Source organism: Apostichopus japonicus, chromosome 11, assembly GCF_037975245.1.
Source record: "Apostichopus japonicus isolate 1M-3 chromosome 11, ASM3797524v1, whole genome shotgun sequence".
In the NCBI taxonomy this organism is placed as follows: domain Eukaryota; kingdom Metazoa; phylum Echinodermata; class Holothuroidea; order Aspidochirotida; family Stichopodidae; genus Apostichopus; species Apostichopus japonicus.
Window position 1 is genome coordinate 16586247 of NC_092571.1, and position 12952 is coordinate 16599198.

The 12952-nt window shown below is 36.9% G+C and overlaps 1 protein-coding gene across 1 annotated transcript in view; it reads left to right on the forward strand.

Annotated features, from left to right (window-relative positions):
• Positions 1–10102, forward strand: part of LOC139975613 (receptor-transporting protein 3-like) — a 31232-nt gene extending 21130 nt beyond the window's left edge. Inside the window, exons 2-4 of the mRNA XM_071983656.1 lie at positions 326–470; positions 2106–2315; positions 4242–10102. Coding sequence (XP_071839757.1) covers positions 326–470; positions 2106–2315; positions 4242–4529 — 643 coding nt within the window. The 3' untranslated portion in view covers positions 4530–10102. The remainder of the gene's footprint in view (positions 1–325; positions 471–2105; positions 2316–4241) is intronic.
• Positions 10103–12952: the final 2850 nt, after the last annotated feature.

Genomic DNA, 12952 nt, shown 5'->3' on the forward strand with positions numbered 1-12952 from the left:
TTCTTTGAGTTGCTGTTTAGTACATTAAGTGATCTAAGAAAGTGAAAATGTTATGCAAAAATTAAGCAATGATGGTGTCGATACGATGGCGCTATAGCGAATTGTGACATTCATATATGCGCACAAATCTGCAAGCCAAAGTTTTTGACAACGTTGCCCCCTCCCACCAACCGAATGCCTATGTAAATCTATCACCTAATATCACCCCTCCCAGCACCTTCTATACAGCGCTCGATCCACACCACTATACCCCCATTTAACCTTACATTGGATTTCATATTTCCATTTTCATACTTTGAGTGTGCTTTAATTTTTCTGTCCACAGAATGACAGAGATATGGGAAAGAGAGTTTCGTATCATCTTTGCGTCATTCCTGCCTCATTGCTGGTATCTTCTGAAAACTTTCCAATCTCCCAGTCCAAGATGGCGACGATTCAAAGACAGTGCCAAAGTTCGATTTTGTTGTCAGGTATTGAATTTTCTTAAAATATATAAATGACTTTTCTTCTCCTTTTTTTTAATTTAATTTGTTTTTGCGATGTGTGCGTGTGCGCATTTATCTACACATGCGCAGAGGATGTACCTTGTCGATTGCTTGTTACTAAGAGTGACGTCAGCATCATACGGTGCGTAAACAGCTTGAGATCCTATAATAGCAGACGAACTCCATTTGTAACGCAAGTCCATCTATAATGAGATAAGCGAATCGAAAAGTCTCTCTGCAGTTTTATAAAAAGTCGTAGCTTATCTCTATCATATGAATTTCCTTCTACTATTTCATCTAAAAATGATCTGCAAAGGGTCGTGTTTTTTGTTGTTGGTTGTAACCAAAGTCTGTGATATGGTCGAGGTCATATATATATGCGAATATGGTATGCATTGTTTGCGGATTCCTCTATTCTGCTTTGTCATTCTTGAAAAATCCAGTCTGGATTCTTATCACTATAGTAGACACTTAATTTCACATTGTACTTCAACACTGTTAGCCAAACGGCTCCGTGGAGTGATCATAAGCTATTTGCTTTATTATGCGTTATATTAAGACAACCCGAGTCAGTTGCTAGGAATGCTTCGCCGGTATAGGCCTGCATTCAAGCCTCAGGAATGATTTCTTTTTTTGTCATTCAGCCGTTTGGGTGAACTGTGCGACGGTGAAATAAGGAATGGAAGGTTGGGGGAGGGGAGTTGCGGAGAGGATTACCTCACTTTGTTTGCGCAGTTCATACGCAATAGGAGTCATTTTGACTGCTTTTTAACTTTATAATTATCGCTTTGCACGTACCTGTTCGACTAGTGTATATAATAGAAATCATAGACCAGAACGGAGTGTAATAATAGAACTCATTGTTCGACACTAGCATAGCAATGACATAATAGGACGAAATAGGAATATCTGGTCATGAGGTATCTGTGTGGCATAGTGGTGTCGTTATCTGTTAGTAAATTAAAATACTTTACGAAACTGAGCAGTAAAACCTCCAAAGGCAAATAAAGAAAATATATATTGACGATGGAAAAAGCCAAAAAGGGGATCAAAGAGACGACTTTCTTGGAAGTTGCCAATTACCGGCGGAACAATTACGCTTTATAAAATAAAATATTTGGAAATGGGAAGGTATTTGCTTCTGTGTTTCCTAACAATACATGGATGATTTCAAACCATCGTCGCCTGATCTCATAGAGACAGGGAAAAAAAGAAAAGAAACCTGTCTTTCACCAACTAGACTGCCTTTCCAAATGTTTCTTAATATTCCCAGGTTGAACTTATGATTGGTTGCTTATAATATTCATGAAATTAAACTTTTCAAAGGGATAGAACAGATGTATTGTGGTTAATATGGGGGGGGGGGGGGTATAAGCTCACGCTCAATTTTGTTTTGAAAACTATCAGGTCAGATGGGTTCGGGGTCAACGCCACGGCTCCGGTAGGGTCAATGGGGAGGGGAAGGGGGAAAGCGAGAAAATAAGGGATTAAAACAATAGTGTATTCTCATTTCCATAATATAGTTAATATAGGAGAAAGTATAAAAAGTATAAAAAGGGAGCCCGGTGGGATAGGCTATATATTCTTAATTTAATTACTACTTCTTCTTTTGTTTTACAGGGATGCGGTCACGCATGGACTTCAATGAAAGGTCGAGTTATGTTCTGGTTTCATTTGTCTCAGGAGCAGCCTTATCCTGAAGGTTTCCTTCAATACAAGCTATACGGGCAACAGTGTAACCAATGCCAAAATGGCCGCTTTGAAGATGCGATGTGGTATCCAGAGGAAGTCAACAAAGTATTGTGCAATGTTTACAACAAAATCGGCCAAGTGAGTAAAAACTGAGCAGCTTCCGGGATGATCTTTTTGCAATGGAAAATATCATGCACAGGACATCACGCAGGCAGGATATATATATATATATATATATATATATATGTATATATATATGTATATATATGTATATATATATGTGTATATATGTATATGTATATATATATGTATATATATATGTATATATATATATATATATACAATATACGTATGGCACCACATGTATCAGCATGATGCCATATATATATATATATATATATATATATATATATATATATTATATATATATATATATATATATATATATATATATATATATATATATATATATATATATATATATATAGCATCATGCTGATATAAGTGGTGCCATACGTATATTGAATTAGTTAATTTTAGCAAACTTGATGAGTTGATTTGGTTCGTTGGACAAGAACAGTATATTATTGTTAAACAAGATTATTAACCTTAGTCTGATTGACAAGAGGTATAGTGTATTTGAAAAAGGGGAAAAAAACCAAGAAATAAAACCCAAAACAGACTATCGAGGGAAGAAAAGCAAGTCAAGAAAATTGAATGAAATAAATTTATGAATTGTGTTTAACCAGATAGTGTGAACGTTTGAACGGATGTATTTCTGATTGTATTGATCTGTGATGTGTGACGGTAACAATCGATACCAGGCTACAACTTCCACGATGTACGTCACACAATTATAGCTGCAGCTTGTCCAAGCATGCGCATTGTCTATAAGTTTTCCAGTGCCGTTTTTTGGCAACTTCATGGGGATGGAAAAATGTTGGCGTTTCCACAAATTATAGTACAAGATTTGAGTAAGCATATGAAGTATGCCATAGTAGAATGTATATAGATTTTGACCTTTCACAGGCTGACTGGTTGACTGGAAAAGATTTTAGAGGGAACAGATAATTTCAACTATATACATTTAGCTTTTAAAGATTTTACCAGTCCATGCTCTTAATGTAAATTATATATTACATGTCTTATCTGTTATCGGTTATGTACCGGTGTTCTGACTAAGTTATGTAATATTCATAATATAATTAGATGCACCTAGATATTTATTACGAGATCTGCGTGTTTTTAATTATGTGGCTACTCCTCGTTACCAAGCCCTATACTAACCGTTTAATAATCTTACTAATAATCATAATAATTATAATAACAATAATAATGAATATGAAGATTTAGTGTTGCTTTGCTTTATATCTATCGAGCCTTTCTGCGTTTCTTGTTGACATTTTAGTGAACGTAACAAACTTACTATAGGTACCTATAGACTGTAACAACCGAAATGGGGGAGAAGGGGGGGGGGTGGGGGTAGGTCAGACAGAAATTTTTGGCCCCCAACTGGCGGTGAGGAAATCAAATATGGCTTTTCGTTTGAGTAGCATTAAGTCGTATAAGGAATAAGGTAAAAGTTGATATGACTCGAGACATAAGAAAAGAAACAACTAATATTTAGAGATATTCAGATGTAATAGATGAGTTCCTGTTGGTGGAGGGGGTGGGTGGGTGGGTTCTAAGTTTAGGGAATCCTAGAACAGGGGTACTGAACCGGGGTCCATTTGGCCGAACGTTAAATCCCATCCAGAGTAACTTAGCTTTCCGATTGAGTAAACTGCCACTGTAGTTTACAAAACAATTGCAGCTTTCTAACACAAAGTAAAGTATTAGCTTCCACCATAAAGTATATCATATACTGCCAGTGACGTCACTGAATTGTATGGCTCGACCGGTGCCTCCAGTTTTGCGATTTATATGAGATGTGCTCTTAAATTTACAAACTTTGAAGAAATACCAAAGACTGCACATTAATCATTCACCAGTATCATAAAAAGAAAATGTTCTCATATTATATCAACCCTTTTACCTTTTCTTTTCTTATTCAATCGTGATTAGGTTTACTACGGTTTCATGGCCTCACCACTACGTCAAGAGAGACGAGCTGGCAAGCCACGTACTCAACACAACAGCGCCCTCTGTCAGGCCTGCATGGACGGTGAATGCTTTCGAGCCCCGAAGATCGAGGAAGTTGCCGGCGCCCAGAAGCGACCGACTGTAACAACAGTTAGTACTAGTACGTCGACAGTAACTGCTCGTCCCGTACAACAAAGGATCCTGCTTCCTGTACCTCAACCAATAGTTAACCTTAAAAGTACAACAATGCGTCCATTGTCCTCGTATTAAAAGCCAAAAAAACAAATGATTTTCACATTCCATGATCAAACTTTAAAGTGATCCATAACGTCATGCTGTGAGTTTCCTTCGACCAATCAGGGAGCGGCTTCCTGATCCAATACAGGATCGGGGGGTGGGGGGGGGGGGGGTTGTGGTATACTAACAAAATGACTACTGATCTACGTGCGTCTTTCTTTGTTCATGTTTTAGTGAGGTCTGCCCTTTAAAAAAGATGCAATAGTATAGAGGTACCGGTAGCCCTTTTCCCTGGGTTATAAACCTCGATTAATATTTTTGATTTTTCTTGGCCATATTTAAACCCCTTTCCAAAGTTGTTCGAAGGTCCGAGGGCCAACTTAGGAGCGTATTGAGGGATATTCTGCAAGGCGGGGTGGGGCGGGGAATGGAATGTGGAAGATAGCAGAAATTGAAACTACATGAATGATTAATTTTCTTACTTACATTGTGTCTACACGAGACATTAAATATAATATTAGCAAGGAAGGATATCACAATTTTGTGGGAGGGATCGTTACACCCAAATATTCTTGACATTGAGGTAAACTTATTTTAATCCTTTATTGTTGCGTTTTTTTTTAAATTTTATAGCACATGAAAACTTTGGTATCAACATACACTTTAGAAGAGAATTTTTTTTTTTAACCCAGAGTGTTATAATATCAGAATCAAAAATGAGTGACAGGCAAAATCGGCAAGCAATAATAAATATAAAAGAAAAATAAAATAATAAAAATAACCTTTATTGTGTGGAAGCTAAACAGATCTGTTCTTTTTTCCCTTAAATAAATGTTATATTAAAGACATTTTGTCTTTAACTTAGATAGCACTGTATACTTCTTTACGTCATTTTTTGAAAATATCTTCTGGATAAGTTTGACCGAAGTTGAGGATTTCATAATAGTTAACTGTTAAGTAAACTCGATTTATACAGATGTACCTAGACACAAGTGGGGGGGGGGGGGGGTGCGGGGGAGATTACTATGTAGGATATCAGTTTTGCAATATCATGTTTAGCTCACAGATTGTAGTATCCGTATCCATAGGTTAAAAGTATAGAGTAAACTGGATTATTAATCATTTGGTTAAGATAAAGAATCTTTTAGTTTTTTATAAACATTCTACATAGTTCGGATAACAAGAAGACACGTGAAATTAAACTTGAAATGCAGGTTGAAAATCAATGATACTATTTGGGGGTTTTCTTTTGCCGTTGGGATAAATGAAAAACTCTTCGATTTCAGACGGGATAAATTTATCAAAGTAATTTGGAAAAAACAAGTTTAGCAAAGACATCGAAACAGTATTTTAGTCTCTTTAAAGTTCAGTGAAAATTAGTAAACATTTCTCATTGGATCGAGTCAGGGGCGTAACACGTATACTACTGAGGGGGGGGGGGGTATGCGCTCCCAAGAATAAAATTAGGGTAGGCTCGGTTCCCCCTCCCCCAACTGGCAGACGGAATATTACAAACAAACAAATCCTGGTAGTGTACACTTTATAAATATCTAACAAAAGTTTAAAATACAGCATACTTTTGCATCTATAAGCAAACTCTAATGTACCCGAATTTCTCATCGAAGGGCAGTGTCGCCCCTCCCCTTACATCCCTCCTCTGTACCCCTGGACGACAGCATCTTGCCCACCCCTAGTGGAAAACTAGTGGTTGCGCCCTTGGTTGAAGTTCATTGCAATGATTTTAGGGGGAAACGTTGTAGTTATGACATCCATATCTTTCCTTTTGTGTTCTTAAAAGGGAAGCTAACAAAATAATAATCTTAAGATCCGTCTATTATGTTTTATTAATTTCTCAACTGTGGCTTAAATTTAGCAATCTTTCATAGACTGAGATGCTGATAATATTGTCAGTTTTATCTTAAAGATCATAATTCACTTTTATCGATCTACATATTTGAAATCCAAAAACAAGATATCATAATGCAACCTGCACTGAAATCATTTCAATTTTGTATTGATAACATAAATTATGTAAGTCTAACTTTTCGCCCTAGCTCTTTCTTTCAAGCTTATCATCAAAGCTACCCGGAATTATTTCAGGAACACTTATGTGTAAAAAATAAACAGATTAATTGGTATTATAATCATAATCATAATAATATAGTGATCATCAATAAGTGTATTAACATCCAGTTAACTGGACTTAGAAGACAATAGGATATTATTTGACCCGTTTCACAATGATATTATTTCAAACGCGTTTTATACGATAGCTGGCTATACGCTAGTAACCAGACTGTGTTTTTGCTAATTTGGTGGATATTGTTGACACAGTATGATAATACCCGGCAATCCGCTATTGGTAGGCCTATATTAAATTCAGATGTACTATCCGAAATAACTATATGCTTGGAAACAAGAAAGCTAAAACAATTTTCTTACAGGTTAATGATGCCGTAAGCATTGTCGGTGTCTTATCTTGAAATATCCTATCACGCGATATTTGTCTCTACTTTACAGCTAGGCTAGCTATGACAATTTCAATTCGCAAATACTCTCTACCTATTAATGACTTCATAAAAGCTCTGTTATCTATTGTTTATCTTCAAGTGTTGAAAACTTCCAATTTTGAAAAGCGCACAAAACAATGATATGCTCGAAATTTGCATATAACGGTAATGTAGATGTCATCGCGACTGAGACTGCGAACCTTGGTTTTAGCTACGATCTCACTTGAAAACGATGCATGGCGCGATTACACCATCTTTTTGTGTCTTTTTGGTTTCCTTGCCGTTCGCAAAGTTAAAGTCGTAAGTTTATGGTGATAACATAAGCTTATATATACGTTTATACATAACTAACGTTAAATGGACGCCGTCGCCTCAATACTTTGTATTTAAGGTCAAAATAATGTATAAACTAATAGGGATACAACAAGGAGACGTGAAGTGTTCACATGGCGTTTTTGTTTTGTTGGTATTATTATTATCGGCAGTATAGAGTCTATATAAACCGGGGCTGGGATATTCCCCCAAACATAACATAGCCTAGGCCTACCTGTTCTGAATGACGTCGGTAAATCCTATAGGACATTTACACTAGACTAGCATTACTATTGTAAACGTTCCTGTCCTGTGTGCAACTATTAGCAAGCAAGCTTCGTTTGAAATCTGATGATGCCATTGTAAAATCAAATGAATTTAGCAAACAATATGTATAGCAGCATATAAAAGAATGACATGTTTGCGGTATCGACTCGATTATAGCAGTTGCCAGGATTAATGAGGCATAGATTTAATTGCTGATCTGGTATACATTAAGGGATAAACAACAGGGGTATAATGTTTTGTTTACTTGTTTACGTGTTTGTTTACAATCTGTGGAAATTGTTTTTAAAGTTTGTAAATAGTTGTAACCGTTGTACTTATCACTTTGCGCACCGTTAGTCGCAAACCTTCATTCGTAAATGTAGTATACGGCGAAAAAGCAAAACATGAAAACCTTTAAAATGCGACAAAAATGTAAAATGTAAAAAAACACGCATAGTTTCATGAAACTATCTGTTATCTGAAGTTAATATCAATTCCGTGACGTATAACATTAATCTTTTGCTATACTGAATTATCCAATTGAATTTTAACAAAAACAAAAACAATCTATTTTTGTAACTATTTCCCTATTGGATGATATTTTGCAAATGGTCTTTTACAAGATACTTCCGCGAGTACTGAAAACATAATCTAATTATGTAATTTCTCTTAAGTATAAATGTCATGTAAATATTTGTTTAAAAAACATTTCAACTTTACAATACCCATCTGTGCCGAAATGAATTTATATTTTACATTCAAACAGGCGCGGATTTAGGGGAGGAAGGTGCGTGGAGCGTACCCCCCCCCCTCCAACACCCTTCAAAAAGTAGTTATTTGCATAACCTTGTATGTAGACCTAAAATGTGTAACCTAAAGATGCGTATTAACGCACCATTTCATGTTTTAATGTTTGTTTTATTCTAACCGCCAGAAGGTTGGCTTTCAACTTGAACCCCAGGGCCACCCCCCCCTTTTCATTTTGAATAGTCAAGATCTGCCTCTTACAATATCACGTCTTTCTTGTTGATTAGGATTGGCTTTTCCTATATACCTCCTTCCTTTACGCATTGCTCCTTTTGATTACCAATAGTTTGTAAAAAAAAAACTTGAGCAGGCAATGCATTATTAATAAATGTTAATGTCATGCACGTCATTGTACGACATTATGGTTCATTATACTTTCAAAACAATATGTCTTTCCATCTCGGTATTTTTAGTGATCTTATTTTCGAATCAGGTGCAGCTAGTTCAGGGGAATAATTATGATCATATTTATTTATTCATTTTACATATGTCGATCTGAACTATCTATTGCGACAAATCTTTTAATTTAAATTCTCATATTAAATTGAAATCGTCCAACAGTCTATCATAACCTAATTGTAAGATTCTACTTACGTAATCGCTTCCGCAATTAGAATATTTGGCATGAACAAATATCAAAAGTGAGTTTTTATAGTGAAATTGTAACAAAATCACTAACCAAGGGAGGTGTACTTATTGTAGGTGATTCGGATGTTGATATCAATAAATTTAACCCGAATTTCCTTACGAAGGTATCGAGGGGCGGAGGAGCGGGGGAGGGGCGGGGGGTTTGGGAGGAGTTAGAAGAGAAAGTTAAAGTAATGTTAGCATAATTGTAAATTTTGTACATTTTTCTACTACTCGATGAAATTTCTTACTCATTTTTCAATTTCTTTCTTTCATATTTCTTTCAGTTGTAATGAAGTATTTACTTTATAATTGTTGAACATCTCAAATTAATTACCATGTCATTCTTAACGCTGATGATAAGTACAGAACAAAAGCGTTAGATATTGAAGCACATAAACATTCCATTGTTTTTAATTAAAGAAATTTCAACAACGTTAGTTTAGCTACCATAGACAAACAGTCTTGGCGCATGCGCAAAGGTATATCAATACTCTTACGTCCTAAAAAAGCAATGATTAGCGAATAATACCGACTTTCTTTCAATTCAATTCGATTCAATTTTTCTTTTCTTTCTATTTTTTCTTCTTAATCGGCTTTATTCTTTACAGCATATTTCTGTAACTTTATTAAAAAATTGACTATCAATAATAAGGCCAACATATGTGTGTACATGTGTACATGAATAGAATGAGGAGCGTAAGAGCACACATATGCCACAAAGCGAGAAACTTCAGAATATTCTCTGAATAATATTTCAGAAATGTATTTTGTGCTTGACAGTAACTACGAGAGAACAAAAAATACCTTTAAAATGTTGACGCTTCCAAGGAGTTGCCCGCTGGGTACCCATACCTCCCCTCCCTCCTCAATTAAAACCCCCCTTCACTCCTAGTCAAGGAAGGGGTACGTACGCCCAATCAAAATGAACCATCCTACGCCTCTGAAATTCCATTACCTTTCTAATCGGTGCATTTAGCAGTGTTCTTTTCCTATGTGTTTCCATCTTTTTATTTAAGGTGTTGTATTCACTTGTGCGTTTTAGTGCCTTCTTTCTTTATAATAAAATTCCTTCAATTTCTACCACATGTGTGCAGAATATTATCTTCTTTCGTCTGTTTCCCAGCATTCATTTCGCCTGCCATATCTACAAACCAATGTCAACTTTACTTACAACAATAGGATAATCACCAAACAGTATAGACAGGAAGAGAGAAAACACATATAAAGAGAAAGTCCTGTGGCTGAAATTGATCGCCTAACAAAACTGCTGGAAGTTTTTCTTACATCTTAAGTTGAAAACCACATCCTGATAACATCTTATATCGAACCCCTTCTTTCCCCCTCCTCATTAGCATAATTTTCTGTTTTATCAGCACGCCCCCCCCCCCGCCCCTCCCACATATATCAACAACAACGAATTCACTCTGAAATCTCTACAGAGAAAGTGGAATCTTCTATTTTGGCTAGTCCGAATAAACTTTGTGTCGTGTATAGAGGGTATAGTTTGCAGTATTATCGAAACCCTGTATCAGGATAAAACTCGATGATTGGAAAGATGGGAAGGATGGTGTCATGGTGGTGTGGTGTCACCATGGAGGTGCTATTGAAATAACACCAGCTCCCTGTTTCGACGAGCTGCTTGAGCGTAACACAACGATTGACTTCGTCCCTTTCCCTCACACTTACCTACTCCCCACCTACTCACCGACCCCTAGCCAACCAGGCCCCACCCCACCCCAGTATCGAACTCTTGCCAATAGTTCAACTAAGTATTCACATCCAGGGGGTGCCAGTGCGGGATCCAGGAGTTTACAAAGGAGGAGTTGTGACCCTGGGGATACTGAAGCTGACTTTCATGTAGGGATGCGGGGATGCGTATCATAACATGAATTCTTTTTGCTATCCGAGCCTGAAGTTTTCGTCACTTGTAAACAAACCTTTTCACTCAGTAGTCAACAATTTTCGTACGCTGCTCCTGGCAGTTAAAGGGGTCTAAACTTGCCTCAGTTGACCCAATTTTTGCAACACATGTACTTCCATTCATGCTCTTTAACATGCAAGCCAGAAACCAGATCCTGATTGATAACGTATCAAAAAAAAAAAAGTTTTTCTACTGCATTTTGGCTTTTTACCTGAAGGGGAACATCCGACCGGATTGATATAGACTCTAGTAGGAGTATAACAACTCCCTGGTAGGAGTATGCCACCCGTACGCGGCCTACAATTCCAGCAAAATGCTTGGAATATGTTCCTTCTTCATCAGTCTGTGGAATGTAAAGTTTCCTCTGGACTATCATTTTAACTTTTTTTAAGTGAAATATGGATAGTCTATCTCAAAAAATGTTACAAGGAGCTGCTTAATTCTATAACTGAGTCACAATTTATCATCAGTGTGAAACCCAATGTAACCAACGCAGCCAGTACACTATTCCCATGCACGGTTGATACACTGTTGGTCCTATATCTACATGCATGAATGCAAAAATGCAATGAAAACCTTTCATAGAGTTCGTGATATAAACCTAACAAAACTCGGCCTTTACTCTAGTATCAGTATTGTCCAAAATACAGTAAAACAGGAAGTAAGGTAGGGCGTTCCTCAATAATAATTCAAATATGCGTAAAATGTTAACAAAAGGTTCAAGAATTCGTTTGCTTCGGCTTTTATGTAAGTATTTCCTTTTTAAAATTACTTACCAAACTTAAAAAAGGAAAAAAAAAAAAATAAGAAAAAAGATGTTAGTGTTCATGTGTGGGGTGAAAAACTTGTTAAGAGGTATTGGGCGATTGCTGGAAAGTGTTACCAATCATGTACTTCTTAAGTACAACAATCTACAAATCACACTCTCACACTTTTTTCACCCGGATGAGATTTGTACTTGTTCAGAAGGCGCAGGAGTAACAAAGGGAAACGGCATAATATAGATACTGCATTACCAGGGACAGCCGAGAAAGAGTTTACTGGGAATGGGGGAGGGGTACAAACTTAGAGGGGCAGTGGTTTTGGAAGGGCACAATACCTGTGTGCTGTGACTTGTGAATGTTTGTATACATGCCGGTGGCATATAGTTTAGATGGAGGTGGGTGGGGGGGGGGGGGCGCACGATAGTCTGCACGAGGCAATGCCTCGTTTTGCCATGGCCTTATGACAGGCCTGAAAAACACCGTTGAGAATAGAATAAAGGTAATTTATTAATCGCCCGTTAAACTTTTACGCTTTGAAACTCTCGTTAAGTATAATACAATAGCCTCCACCCGATCACTATTTCGTGGAAACTGTTATTTATAGCTTAAGGCTTCGGTGATAAATAGACCCCGAAATTTTGTCCCTTTTTGGGGGAAATAGCTTGCGCCCCCTTTTTATGATGATGGGTTAATTAACCATTGTGCTGCAGGTCAAAAGCCCGGCAGTGCAAATTAATAATAACTGAACACCATATTTGGATAACATACGTCACTGTTCTAAGTATTTGTTTCTCTCTCAGCCCGTTAAATTTGGACCGTCACGTACTGATGACCTTTAAAATAATCTGAAATAGTAAAGAAAAAAAAGGAGAGGTGGGGTGGGGGGGGGGGGGGGGAATTGTGGATAAGTATATTGTTTAAGTACGTAATGCATTAAGGAGCTCCAAATGGGGATACATTCAAAACAAATTGTCATGATTCAAAGCACTTTGCACTGAATATTTTGCAAGAATATTTTGATACTTTGATATGAGCTTGAAAATGTTGTCGTTCTAGAACTCCCAGTAATTACAACGCAGCGGAAAGCGGAATCGCAAATAATGTGTCACGTGAATAGTTGAGGTAATTAGGCCACACCCATATTCGAAATCAGAAAGCGACCGTTTATTCACTATGAGAAAGATCTCCTGCGCATGCGCACTTATCAATACTGTCATGTTTTTTATGATTGATTATCAGATAGAC